The sequence below is a fragment of the Pseudochaenichthys georgianus genome, chromosome 10, assembly GCF_902827115.2.
Source record: "Pseudochaenichthys georgianus chromosome 10, fPseGeo1.2, whole genome shotgun sequence".
Taxonomy (NCBI): Eukaryota; Metazoa; Chordata; class Actinopteri; order Perciformes; family Channichthyidae; genus Pseudochaenichthys; species Pseudochaenichthys georgianus.
In genome coordinates, this window is record NC_047512.1 from 7,136,784 (window position 1) to 7,153,182 (window position 16,399).

The 16,399-nt window shown below is 41.6% G+C and overlaps 1 protein-coding gene across 2 annotated transcripts; it reads right to left on the reverse strand.

Moving 5' to 3' along the window:
* Positions 1 to 1,443: 1,443 nt before the first annotated feature.
* Positions 1,444 to 14,578, reverse strand: adad1 (adenosine deaminase domain containing 1 (testis-specific)). Of its 2 annotated transcripts, none has more exons than XM_034093290.2 (13): positions 14,543 to 14,578; positions 14,274 to 14,444; positions 13,994 to 14,131; positions 13,277 to 13,447; positions 13,090 to 13,161; positions 12,058 to 12,183; positions 11,575 to 11,698; positions 10,284 to 10,454; positions 8,961 to 9,036; positions 8,666 to 8,822; positions 6,113 to 6,347; positions 5,294 to 5,426; positions 1,444 to 2,065 (listed from the first exon to the last, which is right to left on the reverse strand). In XM_034093290.2, the coding sequence occupies exons 2-13, from the start codon at positions 14,428 to 14,430 to the stop codon at positions 1,952 to 1,954; spliced, it is 1,674 nt and encodes a 557-aa protein (XP_033949181.1). In that variant the 5' UTR covers positions 14,431 to 14,444; positions 14,543 to 14,578; the 3' UTR covers positions 1,444 to 1,951. The 2 variants fall into 2 exon arrangements, with proteins under 2 accessions (XP_033949181.1, XP_033949180.1); XM_034093289.2 differs by having other exon boundaries at positions 14,274 to 14,447.
* Between the last annotated feature and the right edge of the window lie 1,821 nt (positions 14,579 to 16,399).

Sequence of the window (16,399 nt, forward strand, 5' to 3'; positions counted from 1 at the left end):
TATGTCCAGCCTGTTGATAATGAATATAAATATATGATAGGATGTCACACACAACTGTACTAGCTGCTTACTAGCTAAGACTTTACTTGTAACAGAGCATTTCCACACAGTGATATAGCTTATTTTAATTACTGACGATGGATGATCCAAGGTTTAAAAAAACAAAAACACAATTCCAGTCGTTTGGCCATTTCTATTTCTTACCTAGAACCACACGCTGCGGTGTCGTGATGGCACTCGGTGTTGGTGGTTGAGTTGGTGTCGATTCTTCGGCTGGGGTCCGTTCTGGATTTGATGACGATGTGGACGGAACACTGCCATCAACCGTTGTTCGGGAATGTTCCTCCTCACGAGTCCCAATGTAATCATCTAGAACAGCAAAATGACTTGTTAATTCCACAAACTACTGCAGCACAATACTAAATAGCAACAACAACTATAGAAAAGAAAAACTGAATGTAAACAATGGCACATATGGCGTTAGCAAACAATAGCTCTAGCTAAGGCTATCTGCCTAGGCTATCTGCCTTAGCTAGCTATGTAGCTCTTCGGGGCTCCATAAAAGCACGGGTTGTCGAACATTAATGTAAGGATAAAATAGACTTCTTTGTTAGAAGTGAGCGTACCTTGCAGGGACTCCAGTTAAGCCGTTGCCGTTTTCCCTACATCGCAGGAAAGTCCTCGAAAATCCGCGTTCGGACATCTGTGCAGAGACATCCTGGAACACTTTCACATTTCGCGCTGTTCCGTCGAGCTCCCGCTGGATTTTATCATCCCCAATGAGATGTAGGAACGTCGTCACCTCCTCGGCCGATCACGGTGTGCTTTTCTTCGACGTTGCCATTTTTGTAGCTCCTCCGTTTACAAAATGCTGCAAGCTTGCTTCTTGATATATATGTGACGCGAGGGATGATCTTGCGCGCGATCTTGTGACGATTCTCTCTGACCAATCAGCAGTCGAGTGTTGACGTCACAGCCCTGGCCTGGTCTGATAGAACCACGATTTTATGGGGCCGGAAAAAGAGGGAAAAAGTACCCGCTAGCCGGTACTAGGCTATATGGAAATGCCACCAAAAACTGGCCTGGCCGCTTGAGGACGGTTCAGGACGCTTAAACGGGGCTACCCGCTGCAGTGGAAATGCACCATTTGAGGCCCGGAAAACGCACTACAGCGTCTCCAGCGTGGTCTCGTGTGAACGGAATACTTTTTTGATATTCGGTTCGTTTGCGTGTAAGTGGGGTCTGAGTGAAGTTGATGTTATTTACTTTGCCTTCTTCTTTTAGCATAGTCAAAGGGCTTCGTCATTCATGGCAATAACAGAGCCCCAAAAACGCACCGTTAATTGAATGTTTGGAGAGATAGAGAAACAAGTGTTTTTTGGTAATGTCAGCGTTCCTGCTAAATTAACACGCGCCAAACACAAACATTTGAGCTATGGTTTGGTTTTATTTAGTTGTTCCACCATGGAGCATTAGCCATGGCTCACTTCGGCACACGTACTGTTCAGCAGGAATAAGTCAAAAAGAGGTTGTTCTCACAAAACAGTAATTTGAGTGGAGGCAAACTTTAAATGTTTATGCAACAACCATAACTTACTCATCATACTTAAGGACAATTAAAGTTCAATCTTGATACAGAAAGTAATATTGAACGTGGCAAAATGTTATTTTTAAACAGTAGAACAATACAAATCACTTTTCAGCATGCACATAAGGAAGCAAAACTATTTCCCAGATAAAAGCGTTAGGGCTGCAACAATTGGTTTGCCTCTACAAAAAACACTAATTCAAATAACCCAAAATATCTCTTCATCATTAACAGCGATCGACTTTAATCCCTTTAGAAATCACATTAGCATTACAGTAAAGTCCCACAGCAACCAGTGCTTTTTTTATGTGAACATTATTTCTTCAACACAGGTTTTGTTCTCTCGAGATAATGTGTTTATCTTCACACGCTGAAGTTATCACTCACAGACACCTTGACCGGCCAGGCACCGTAGCCTTGCTGCAGCAGGTACGCCTTCAGCACGTTCTTCGCCTCCTGGTACGCCTTGGCCATCATCTGCGGTGACATAACACAAGTATAAAAAAAACTAATTCTGCAGAACACTTCTCTCAAAACATATTCACAAAATCCATTCCAAATATCAATTTAGAGTTAAAGGTAGAATGGAGACACCAGCTCGAGCGCACTAGAATTTGAAAGTACGCAGCCGAAAATAATCTGACCTTTCCTTCAGACTTCCTTACAGAGCCCCGCCTCCAACACACACGAACGCGCACATGACCAATGAGGGCACGAGATAAGTTTGTGCACAGATGGAAGGCTGACAGGCAGGTAGGCCATCCAGTTACTTTAGCCGGGCCGGCTCAGATGATTGGTCGTGCTTTTTACAGCGCCACGGCTTCCACAGATGAAATGTTGTTATGTATTTATTGTCAAAGCATTTAATATATTCATTGCTATCGGGATGTTAAGAGTACGGTTGGGTACCGAGAACCGGTTCGGAACCGGTTCCAACATTTCGATTCCAACTGCATCATTTAGAAATGTGAATTTCGGTTCCGCTTTTCGATGCCTGAGGAAATGTTTCTCGCCGCTCTCCGTAGCCTACTGCATGACTACAGCGTAACCTGAGACCAGGGCCGGCCCGTTGCACTGGCATTATAGATGTTCGCCTAGGGCGCCAGATCTGTGGAGGCGCTGCACTCTGGGAGGAAACGAAAATGAAAATGAAATGAAAAGAAAAGAAAATGTTTTGACCGTTGGGGCTCATCCTAATTTTCGGCCTTGATGTAACAACATTCATAATTAAGTAAATGTAACACCCTTTTCACCCCGGTTACACCTTTCATTTGCCCTGTACGATGGGCGCTGCAAGTGATGCAGGGTATATACAGGAATCCTGAAGCCAAATTTAATACCTTTTAAGACCTTTTTTAAAGACCCTTTCCATACATTTTAAGACCTCATCGCAACTTCGAGTTCTAACCGGTTACAAAAAACGATATATATGTTAAGACTTTTCTCGTTCTTAATATAGACTATATTTAGGGTCGATATGTGTTGAACTTACTTTAAAATAGCAGATCTCTGTGACCGGATATAGTTTGGCTTAGACCCCGGCCCCACGAGGGGCCTCATACAGTAAAACGCATATGCAAAAAAGTCTTCCGTTCACACGCATTTGATTCATTAACGTGTCCGTTCACACTAGACCGCTGGAAATGCTGGAAACGCTGTAGTACATATGCCAGGCCCGTAAGTGGCGCTGCTGCCGCCACGAAATACACCAAAAGCAGCGAAGAAGACCCCGGAGCATGGTTTTCATGGTTGCCCTTCTGTTTATTCTCCGCGGTGGACGGCGTGTTCTCCTGCTGTATATCTCTCATATAGAGAGATATACAGCAGATATACCCCCCCCCCCCCCCACCCACAGAGCGGAGCAAGGCAACGAAACTTCAAATAAGAAGCAACATTTTAAGGCACGCTTTGCATGGGGCCACCTTGAGGGGGTTTCCCGACATGTTGTTTCAGTAAATTAAAGGGTGTTTCATGTTGTCGTTGCTGTGGACCTTCTTAATACCTTGGAAAATGCCGTTTAATACTTTTTAATAGCCTTAATTTTCGCTAAATTGATTTATCAACTTTTAATACTTTTTAAGACCCCGCGGACACCCTGTGATGAAAATGGGGGATGTTGGCTTATCTGGCAACCGCAGCTCACAGCCAACGTGCGATTGAGCGAGGGAGAAAGGGAGGGTGTACTGGAACCGGCGCTGTTGTTATTAGCATCTGGTGCTAGCTGCTCTAACGGAAGAAGAAGATGTTTCTACAATGATGTGGAGGAGAGTCCTCTCCAGTCAGACTGAGAGGCTGATAACTTCAGCTCAGGGAGGTAAAGGACTCTGAGTGTTTAGATAGTTCACTTTAGTCCAAGTTATCTTAGTGGGTCTCAAACGTTTTGATCACAATTTATGTAAACACATATTGCCAAGGCACTCCTTTATAATTATTGGGATAAAACAGGTTTGAAATCATTCCAGTGTATGCGATAGGACAGTAAACCAGACATATCCTTTTAAACTGGAGATAACAAAATATGCATAAATAAAATAGTAAAATAAGATATGAATAAAATACGTTACATGTATTTTTATTGGCTATGGGTTACTGGTTTTGCTCACATACTTATTTGATTATTAAAATGTAAACCGATCTTTTTCATATGGGTGTTTATGTACCCCCTAGATCTAGTCTCTAGTCATTCTGCTTAAAGTGCACCAGATTGAAGCATTTTACTTTAAAATGTTCAAACATTTCTTCCCGGTATGCCTGAGAAGGCAGATGCTTGTTTTTCTCAACAAGAACTGTTCTTTAAAAGTTGCACTGTTGTAGCTTCAGTGGTTCTCAGGTTACAGTTACATAGCAGTGAATATAAACAGACTGATTCATGTGAATATTACTGTAAACTAACCTGTGTACAAGTTTCTCGAATAAATGTAATTACCTACCCCACCCCAAATGTGTAGATTCATCTGAAGATACGCATTCTGCTTTCCATACAACACATAGTTAAACAGAGGATAACTGTAGCAACATTATGCTTTTTGGGGTTTTCCCTTTCCTATAGTCGGATATGTAGGATTGTGTGCATGTAAATAGTCTGCAAAGGATAACCCGAAAGTTCCCACCAGAGGGAGTTATCTCCCACACACTTCCCACCTGCCTGAAACTCCTCCATTGGACTCCTTTGATACTTCTTCCGTAACATAATGTGGTTATGTTACTCTGAGCAGCTGACCAATCACAACAGAGCTGGCCAGCTAACCAATCAGAGCAGACTGGGCTCTGTTTTCAGTCAGAAGGTGAAAAGAGGTGATGCAGCACAGGCAGTATGAGAGAAATAAAGAGCTTTTTGAACTTTAAAGCATGGAGACATGTCCCAGGAGAGGAGCTAAATACAAATATGAACCTGAAAATGAGCAGAATAGGTCTTCTTTAATGCTACAATACAATTGCGACTTTGAAAAAGAATGTTGTCGACTAAAAAAAAAAAGAAAGAAAAACTCCAACTCCGCTGCGTGTGACACACACACACACACACACACACACACACAACTGGAACTTCTGCTGTTGATACCGCACATTTTACTTTCGTGTAAAATGTAATTTATATTTTAAAGGTTAATTATTAGTTTTATTTTTTATGTGAAGCACAATATACCATGCTGTTATAATAACATTAGTTCTCAGCCTTTGAATCTGAAACCATGATTTGAGTGTTACCTTGGCCTTGCTGTAGGAGCTTGCTGCCAGCAGCTCCGGCCTCTGGGCCTCTTTGGCCACCAACTTGAAGCGGTGCGACATCGCCGCTTTGCACAGGCGGCTAGCAAGAGCAGTGCCACTCTTGAAGGGAGACCTACGACAAGATAATCCATGTAAAGTAAAACATTCGATTCTAAGCTAACACATAGTGGAATCAGAAAGTAGATTGCTACACAGCTCATAGACAAGGGGACTTTTCAAACTGAGGAACACTCAAGATTTCCAGGCTGCATTGCTTCTAATTTCAAAATAAATAAAATCACCCAGTTATCACTTTTCTTTCCGGTTCATTACACCGTGACAGTAAGCTCCGACCTGACATTTTATATTAAATAATCGCAATCCAATCTAAGCGTTTTTAGCACAGAAACCCCATCACACCCAACCCCTTTGTGAGCAAATATGACAGAATAGCCTCATGCACATTTTTGTCACCACATTTGACACCCAACTGTCAATTAGGGATGCCAGCCATTATTTGATTTTTCGAATATTCGTTACAGTTTCCATAATCGAAAATTATTTTTTTAAATTCGATTTTATTTATATATATTTATCATTTATGTTTTTCTTTTTTGTCCTGGCTTAGTTTCAACCAAAACATAGACTAATGCTAATAGTATTAATAATTGTAAATGGCCATTGGTCACACCACCAGTTTGTTTGTCGGGGGGGGGCGAGGCGATGGATAATCGATTAATATTCGCCAGGGCTGTCCGATTTTGATCATGGTCCGTTTCTGGCATCCCAACTGTCAATATCCTACTAAGTGATCCTTACTCCTCTGTGGTCTTGCCCTCCAGGCCATCCACCACCTCCAGGGAGCTGTCTCCTTCGCTCCAGTTGATACCGTAGGTGAACTGCCTTCCGTCGGTGCTGTTGGTGGCCACAGAGGGCACCAGGCTGATGTGGGGTCTCATCATGCAGTAGAACATGGGCAGCAGGGAGGTGACCCCCTCCACACGCTGGCTCACAGAGATCTTCATGCCACGGATGTCAGTGCAGCAAGCGTCACCTAAATGATTTTAAAAGTACATATATTTTAGCAAATACACATGTTAAAGGTCACCTGTTGTGCAAAATCCACTTGTTCATGTCTCTTCTACATCAACATGTGTCCCCTCTTGTTCATGTCTCTTCTACATCAACATGTGTCCCCTCTTCTTCATGTCTCTTCTACATCAACATGTGTCCCCTCTTCTTCATGTCTCTTCTACATCAACATGTGTCCCCTCTTCTTCATGTCTCTTCTACATCAACAAGTGTCCCCTCTTCTTCATGTCTCTTCTACGTCAACATGTGTCCCCTCTTCTTCATGTCTCTTCTACATCAACACGTGTCCCCTCTTCTTCATGTCTCTTCTACATCAACATGTGTCCCCTCTTCTCCATGTCTCTTCTACATCAACATGTGTCCCCTCTTGTTCATGTCTCTTCTACATCAACATGTGTCCCCTCTTCTACATCAACATGTGTCCCCTCTTCTTCATGTCTCTTCTACATCAACATGTGTCCCCTCTTCTTCATGTCTCTTCTACATCAACATGTGTCCCCTCTTCTTCATGTCTCTTCTACATCAACATGTGTCCCCTCTTCTTCATGTCTCTTCTACATCAACACGTGTCCCCTCTTCTTCATGTCTCTTCTACATCAACATGTGTCCCCTCTTCTTCATGTCTCTTCTACATCAACATGTGTCCCCTCTTGTTCATGTCTCTTCTACGTCAACAAGTGTCCCCTCTTCTTCATGTCTCTTCTACATCAACATGTGTCCCCTCTTCTTCATGTCTCTTCTACATCAACAAGTGTCCCCTCTTCTTCATGTCTCTTCTACATCAACATGTGTCCCCTCTTCTTCATGTCTCTTCTACATCAACATGTGTCCCCTCTTCTACATCAACATGTGTCCCCTCTTCTTCATGTCCCCTCTTCATCAACATGTGTCCCCTCTTCTTCATGTCTCTTCTACATCAACATGTGTCCCCTCTTCTTCATGTCTCTTCTACATCAACATGTGTCCCCTCTTCTTCATGTCTCTTCTACATCAACATGTGTCCCCTCTTCTCCATGTCTCTTCTACATCAACATGTGTCCCCTCTTCTTCATGTCTCTTCTACATCAACATGTGTCCCCTCTTCTTCATGTCCCCTCTTCATCAACATGTGTCCCCTCTTCTTCATGTCCCCTCTTCATCAACATGTGTCCCCTCTTCTTCATGTCTCTTCTACATCAACATGTGTCCCCTCTTCTTCATGTCTCTTCTACATCAACATGTGTCCCCTCTTCTTCATGTCTCTTCTACATCAACATGTGTCCCCTCTTCTCCATGTCTCTTCTACATCAACATGTGTCCCCTCTTCTCCATGTCTCTTCTACATCAACATGTGTCCCCTCTGGGCTCCTTATTTTCATCTAAAGTAACAGACAGAGAATCAGCACTTTGGAAACAGGGCTGAAACAGAGGGGATTATGGGTAATGCTGCAATGATCTGTTTGGTGTTTCAGCCAATCAGAGACAGGCTCTGTATATATATCTGAGAGCTATAACATGTTGATGAAAGACAGTATAATAGGGGACCTTTAAGTCATACTTCACCCCCTTTCTACAACTTCAGAATGTTGTATTATTGAACTCAATCAATCCGTATTCTATCAATATGTTAAATAAGAAGATGGGTATTTTTTGGTGTCTGCATTTAAGATGATTGTGGGTTTAAAAAACAGGGTACTCAGGGGTCCAGAGGTGTGATTAGTGAAGATAGTTAGGAAATGTAAGGTTTCTAATTTTAACAGTACAGTATAATGTGCTGCAGCAGTTAGTAAAGCTGTGTGTGTGTGTGTGTGTGTGTGTGTGATGATGTAATAGTGTCACCTATCAGTGATGATGAATTGAATCTATCATGTAGGTGTTTTTTGCATATTCACACAGTCATGACAACTCTCCTGGAGTTTCCAGTTTTTCAAAGCGGAGAGCCATGGAAGATATTATCTAACAATATTGACTCTTTGTAAACTTGAGTAGGTTATTTGTACACCTGTTCTTATGTTCTTGGTCAAACAGAAGATTTAAAAGATGCAGTCTGAATATAGACTGCATGAATTGTGACATACTGTAAGGGCCTATTATTAGATCTACGGCTTCCTTGAGAAAAGGAAGGGCTCTATGTCACTATGGAGAAGTATGTACGCTACTTTCAAATACTTTGTAAGGCATTACAAGTTCCATAATTCTTTACAGTAAAAGCTTTTCACATTTAAATGTTGTTCAATGGGACATTATCAGGGTAGCTGTCTTTGCTGGTTGTGGGGAAACCACTAAAGGATCACGACTTGCCTATAAGGATGCTTTGCACATAGACGGGCTCAATGAAGTGGCTGAGCAGGGCTCCCTGGTATCCTAGCACCTGCCACTGAGTGAGCTTGTCTGTGGTGGACATGCTAACCACTTTGGAGGCAGAGTGATCATAAGGTGACGAGAAAACAGAGAACACCTGAAAAGAAAAAAAGTTTTGTAGTCAACAGTTGCATTTCCGTTTATATTATACGCCCATGACGCATTTAGCAATATACAACTTTACTTTTGTTGCATTTATCATTAAAGACCTTGTGGATGGAAAAGTAAAAATCACCTTCCCCTCCACTGACAGGTGTAGGCTGATCTCGTTGTTGACTTGCCACGCCGAAATAGAGAGTGGGTTCAGACGCCTGGGAACAGAGCACAGAGCTGAGGAAGAGCACTGGATAACGTTTTTTTTTTTTTAAACTCAAAATACTTTGCTTTTTTAACCTATTGAAGCTTTTTATTTAGGCTGTTAAGACAAACTGAGTAATAAACACGGCCCCATTGAGGTTGAGATTTAGGGCTGCTTGATTATGGCAAAAATCATAATCTCGTTTATTTGGGTCAATAATTGATATCACGATTATTAAAAACGATTATCCATTTACTTTGAAAACACCCATTTATTGAAAAGAAAATTTGAACAGTATGTTTTTAACAGTTGCTTACCCTGAACTTTAAGTATAACTCAACTGAAAAACCAATAGAAAAAATAATTTAAATAAAATAATCGTTTTATTTCGATGTTGTTTTCATAATCGTTGCAAGCCAAAATCGTAATTGCGATTAAAATACAAATAATTGAGCAGCCCTAGGTTGAGTGGAAAACGACTTCCAATAATGTACCCCTTACTTGCAACCTTGATTCTATAACATCACTTAGTTTAAAGGACCTAATGAGAAAACGGCAGTGAGCACCTCAAACAAACATAAAAGAACCAGAAGTGACAGAGCCGACTTTTGCATCGCCTTCGTCTTAGACAAACAGTCTCAACATTGCCTTTCAGCCGGGCCAAAAGGTGCCGAGTGATCAAACACTCACAGTAGGGCTGAACGATTAATCGATTTTAAATCGAAATTTGAAATGATGCAATTATCAAATCGCAAAGCCTGCGTTTTTTAATTTTTTTTAAATTATTTTTAATGTGTTGTTCTTCTTGTGTGTCAGTCATCCACACCAATCAGAAGTGCTGTGCTCAACATGCACCAGTCATTGTTAACCAATCAGAAGTGGCCCATGATAGAAGGTATTTTCGAAATACTTTTCCAAATGGCTTCCAATGGGGCTTTCCTAGATGCTTTGGTGAAACAAACCATCTGAGTCAGGTTAGTAATGCTCCATCACATGTTTCTATCACAGGGTGAATCTTAAACTGAAGCTTGACTTTAAAGCAACCCAACGGTTTACCCAAAGTTTCATGTAAGTTTATTTCTTTCACTCGTAGCTCGGGCTGCGGGGGTGCTAGAGACGGGAGCACGTTAATACGACCTTCCTAGCCGGAGATATGGCCGCATTTTACTATAAACTTCCGTTGGGTCGCTTAAAAACCCAATATCTGTCAGAGAAATCTCAAATTCGATTATTTGCCCAAATCGTGCAGCCCTAACTCACAGTTTGGACGGGATCTGAGCGGCTCCCTTTGGCAGCTGGTTCACGTAGAGGTGGAGGCTGATGCCGCTCTTCAGGGTGAGGAGGCCGCTGCTGCTGCTCCGCTGGAAGATCGACTTCTCCGTCAGATTGGCCGTTTTGCTGAAGAACATCAGCAGGTGCCGGTACAGAAACCTGTCAGCACAACATTAGAGCGACATCAGAGAAGTGTGAAGTGAAAGTGTCAAGGGCTGAAGACCTTCATTGTTTAAAGGAAAAGGGTTCACTGTGGGTTCCCACATAAATAATCACTTAAAATAATCTTAACGTGAGCCATTTCCAAAACAGCAACATTCATACATTGTTAAAAAAGTAATATTCCCAGAACTTTACAATGTCCATCCATCCATCCATCTATCCATCCATCCATCTTCTCCCGCTTATCCGTGGGGTAGCAGTTCCAGCAGTTCCAGCAGAGAGCCCCAAACTTCCTTTCCCCTCATCAAGCAGCTCTGACTGGAGGACCGCAAGGCGCTCCCAGGCCAGCGAAGAGATATAATCCCTCCACCTGGTCCTAGGTCTACCCCTTGGTCTCTTCCCAGCTGGACGTGCCTGGAACACCTCCCTAGGGAGGCGCCCAGGTGGCATCCTAACTAGGTGCCCGAACCACCTCGACTGGCTCCTTTCGACGCGAAGACTTTACAATGTAACACATTTAAACACAATGTACTCAACCAAAGCATTACACATAAACCAACATGTTCCCTATTAACACATACCTGATGTGACACCAGTGCCTAATAATGACATGCTAAATGTTGCCAAGTAGATACATCAATCTCTACTGGCGTTCAAATGATTGCATATTTAGTACAATAATATAAGTGGTAATAAGTCGTGGGAAATATTAGGCATCTTTAAACCGGTTGGAATTCTATTTTGTTATTTTAAAAACTATAGATGACAATTTAAATATCACACAAACAATAATCAACACTAGAATAATGTCTCTACCGGCAGCACCACATCTTCAGAAGACATCATGTATGATATAGTCGATGACACACTTTCTAACCACACTGGAAAATTAGGTATTCAACAAATGAGTGTTCTGAGTGACACATTTCACAACCTTCAGTATTTGAAGGGGTTTAACCTGAATTGTTCTGGTCATTCGTGGGAGTTGAAATATAGTTTTGTTCAGTGGTTGATTTGATCAAGATATTGCATATAAAGTAAATAATCTGCTGTAATCAAAGACTTGCATCATAGGAATTCCTTTCATGACCCAAACCACATCATGGTTGTGTCTTACCTCATAAGAGATCTCCTTGCAGTAACCACTGCATGTGAATCATGCACAACGCGTCCACTCAACGAGGTACTCTCTTTGGTATTAAAGTTTCCAGTGCCTAGAGCGACCACATCATATCCACCGGCTGAAGAGGGAGAGGAACTTTGTCAAAAAGATGAATGCATACATGTGTGAGATTTATATTCTGAACAGAGCTAATGGAGCTATAAAAACATCTGCACTCCTAACGAGCAGGTCTGTAGTATTAGATGTAGTACACATAAGACGTTGACAAAGTACCATGAGCAAATAGATGCAATAAATACTGCTTTTGTGAAGATTATAAAAATATCAATTTTCTGTAGGAAAAGTGTAAGAACGCTTTTTAGGTCGTCTTTACACAATGACGAATAAAACAGCTCTTATCGTTTCCAATATTATGGTTCATTCGCAGGTTCAAAATACATTTTTGATTTAACTGTGCGTTTGTGAGAGGTCCCTTACAAGTCTGCATGATGAAGGCTGCTGCGGTGCCAGCGCAGGCAGTGAACTCTGGGTGGCTGTTCATCAGTTTCGTGAGCTGATCCTTGACCTCGTTGGGAATCCGGTGGTTTAAAGGACTTGTTCTTTCTGAACAGCAAGACATACAAGACCACGTATACAACAGTTAGATAGAAATGTGCATATCTACTGTAGCTTACAGTTTTAGTAGTATTCAATGCATTTCCCCTTTTTGCTTCAAAAAGCATGTAAATATGTCAAGATTCATATTTGTTTTTGTTTCTTTGGCAATACTACAGAGCAAAGGTTTTTAAAATGAAATAAAACAGGGGTTTTGAGTGCTAACTTTTAACTTTATCGAACACAATCATTCTAAAAAATACAGCCAGACTAACCAACACGTCTTTCCGGCCAAACAGTAGAGGTGTTCTTCAACAGACGCAAGTCACCTGACCTCCATACCAACCGGTTAGAACCATAATAAGAACTGGATACAGCGTGGGAGGCGGGGTGTCGTTCTTTCCTGAGAGCTGCTCATTGGCGCATTAAGACAAAATGACCCAACGTCACAGATTACCCATCATGCCTAGCTGTCAGAGCAGAAGAACCCGTATGTGCGCTCACAGAGCATGGCCCCTTAAGCCCCGCCCCCCGAGCTCCCACTCTCGGCTCAGTAGAATGAATGAATGAATGGAGACAGAAAATAAATCTAGATTCGGCTTTTAGTGCATTTTACAACTTTAAGGACCGAATGATTCTAATAAGGGCTGTAAGGTAGTTCATACTGGGTAGTTTATTTAGTTTAACAAAAAATTATCCGCTGATTTACAGACGTCTCTTTCCCAATGTTAGTCAATGGGGGAAAGTCTTTCTGGGCCCAGTGACGTCACGGACTGATACGGAAATTGTAGTACCGCCCTTTGGACACAACCCCTCAAATTAAACTTCGATATTTCATTTAAGAGAGATCTGAACAAAATATGCCACTGTCCTAATATTTGCCATCCAGTCGAATAGAATCCAGAATTACAGTACCATGATCGGCTTTACGAGGATAAAGGTCAGAGATGGAGGGCTCCTCTTTTGCTGGCAGTGGTGGAGGGACATCTAAAAAAAAAAACAGCCATGGGAATGAATGAAGATGAGGTCTGTTACTACACTTTGGCGTTCCAGGAACTGTCTGCTCCAGAAATACTTTGTTAGATCAGTATTAGACATTTACCTGCTGCTTTAGGGAAGTCAGACTTCAGACAATCCAAGGTGGGCAGCAGGTCCGGCAGAGCGAGCTGTGCCGCTTTCAGTCGAGCCTCCTTCTTTGTTATTCCAACACCAGTCTTGTACTCAAACCCATCAATCACCACGCAAAAGGCAAAATAAAGCCCTGGTAAATTGCCTGAGAAACAACAGAAGAATGGATTGGAGAGAAGTCCTCTAGCTGTCTTTTACAAAAGAAACTAGTAAGCAGTCAGATTTGGGAATCTCTGAGCTAGAGTCATAAAACCAGATTACAATTTCAACCTAGACAATATATGAATAGTTTGCTTTGTTATTGTATGTTCTATAATCAAACAAAAGGCTTTCATTGACAATAATAAAACAATTCATCCCACAGGCCATAAGAATGTTAAACACCTGAACTTTTGAAAGAACATAACATTCATCTGTTTGCAACTCACATATATATCAATATTCTAATTACTGTATATAGACTATTCTGCACAGTTTCTATCATATTCTGTTTCTATTATATTTTATTTTATTTACTTGAACTATTTTATCCGTTTTATTGTGTTGCACTGGTGGAGGAGCCTGTGACCTAAGATTGTCATGACAACACTGTAGCTATGCACACATGACAATAAAAGCCTTGAAACTTGAAACAAGTGGTCTCTGAAGTGTATCTGAAGGCTCACAAACATGTCAAGTGGTGTACTTGTACCTGGAGTCACTGTCTCCTTCATCTCCAGGTGGAACTGCAAAACCTGGGCAAGCTGATGGATCAAAGAGATGGCGTTTGTGTCACCTTGCTTGTATATTTCAATCAGTGTTTTAGGTGAAGCTGTTGGTTTGGCATAACCTTTGTTGGTGAAATAAGAACAGGGCAGAAAGAGCAGATTAAAATTCTACAGTACAGATGTGTTCATTTTGATAAAAACCGATGGGTCAAAGATGTTGCTACAGTCATTAAGGTTACAAGCAAATGAGATTCTTATACTCACCATTTTTATACGAACCGTTCCCTTGTTTGTAAGAAGTATATTTGCTTGGTTGATTTGACGTTGCGGCAGGTTTGGATGGTTCAGTCTGTCTTGATGTCTCAGGTATATTCTTCATGAGCATTTGTGCAAAGCTGGCACCTCTGGAACCTTGAAACATCCTGAAAGCTTTAACTGCTGAAAAGAAAAGACAAATTATACTGGTAAGTACACACAGACATGCTAGCTAGTATGGGTGTAACGGTTCACAAACATTTCGGTTCGGTACGTACCTCGGTTTTTAGGTCACAGTTTGGTTCGGTACGTTTCGGTACTGCAGAAAAAATGATCACAAAGATAAAATATATATATATTTTTTAATTATTATTAAACTGTGAATAATGTATTCACTCAAATAAATACAAAATATAATAAAATAAACATTAAGGTGCAGCATTTCGATTAACTGAAATAATCTGTATTTGAACTGTACTAGTACCTAAGCAGCCAGTTTGACATTAGGACTTGCTTGTCATTGTATTTTCATGTTTTCTTAAAGAAAAATTTACTTTTCCACATTGCTTGCCGAAAGGGCAGATCTGCTGGCACTAACAATAGGCGCGTTCACACCAAGTACTTTTCCCACAAAGGTTCCTGAGAACTCTTTAGTTCTTATGAACTAAGTACAGCTCGCGTTCACACCGGAAATTAGTTCCTGGGGGTGGATTAGGCAAATGAAGCCGCTGACATCACTTCTTCTGCTGCTGCTTTGGGTTTACTGGCAGGCCGCAAACAACTTCACGGCGTATACTGCCGCCCAAAATCCCCGGCCGAAAGTCCCCGGAGCTAGGGACCTTCCGAGTAAACGGCCAGAACGCCGACACCTCCTCATCTCCCATGTTTTATTTTTTGTTGTCATAAGTTAGTCTCTCTGTGTTTCTGCGCTGGGCTAATGCTAGAGAACCGCAGTGACGAGTCATAAAACCCGGAAGTAAGTTAGCATTTTTAATAAAATGGCGGCTTCACAAAAGTTTTTGGGAGTTTGTTTGCATTCCACCCAGCCAATCAGACACATGAACCTTTTTCTCCCACGAAAGTCCCTGCTCTCTAGCAGGGACTGAAAAGGGGGTAAAAACGGTTCTCTAGAACTAATTTAGTTCCCGGGACTTTTTGGTGTGATCGCAACTAAATCGTAGTTCTCAGGAACCGTTGTGGGAAAAGTACTTGGTGTGAGCGCGCCTAAGGTCTCCTGCTGTGGAGAACACTCTCTCGCTAGGGACAGAGGTAGCAGATACAGCCAGGTAGCGCTTTGCTAACATGGCAACATAAGGATATTTGGCTTTTGTAATAGCTTTGGCTCGGTCTAAACTTTTTGCGAGTGGTGGAGGCTTAAATGCTAGCAGGAGTTGGGTTTGCACTTCAGTCTTTTGGTACCGGTGATATTCACGTTCGGGTGATGCCTTTTCAAAAGAGTGTGCAAGTTTGATGTATTGCCAGCCGCGTAACCAATGTTAGTTGACCAATGCCGACAAACAGCTTTGTTTCGGTCCACCTGTCTTTGTCCGTCATCCTTGTACATAACTGCGAAACCAAAATGTTCCCAAACCGGAGACTTCAATGATGCTGGAGGATTTTCGAGCTCAACTTTATCTGCGTTCGCCATTTCCACAATTTACTGACTACATTTGAACGCATCCCTGTGACCAGCTCTCATAGTATTGTAACGATCTATAAATAAATAAAGTAGAAATACCAAAGTGTATTAATACTGTTACAAAGTAAAAGTGCAAGTATTACGTTACTGTAGCCAGGGGGACTTGCTATGATGTCCATTAAGCTAACACTCAACACGTTAAACTTTCATTTACAGTTCCTTTAACTCTATCTACTATTGTAAATCACCGTTAAAAGCAAGACATTGTGTTACATTAACATATCTTTCAAGTTTGTTAGCGGGGTTATAAAAAGAAAAGAAAAAGAAACACATGCTACTTGACCTCGTGCAGTAGTTAAGCTAATTGTCGAAATTAAACCTCTCCATGCGCGAATTTGCGGCGAACTCTCACTATAACGCTTATGTTTGAGGTTAAAAAACAAACAAACATATCCTTTTTTCCATCCGTTTGTATTATGTTTTAACGGATTAAAAG

Bases quoted from the DNA above. Each gene is read 5' to 3' on its own strand.
- adad1 (XM_034093290.2), bottom strand. From the start codon at position 14,430: ATGTTTCAAGGTTCCAGAGGTGCCAGCTTTGCACAAATGCTCATGAAG. The intron at 13,162-13,276 runs GTAAATGTCTAA...TTTTTTTTTTAG, and splicing joins TGACTTCCCTAAAGCAGCAG to ATGTCCCTCCACCACTGCCA. The intron at 2,066-5,293 runs GTAACACTCAAA...ATGTCACCGCAG, and splicing joins GCTCCTACAGCAAGGCCAAG to ATGATGGCCAAGGCGTACCA.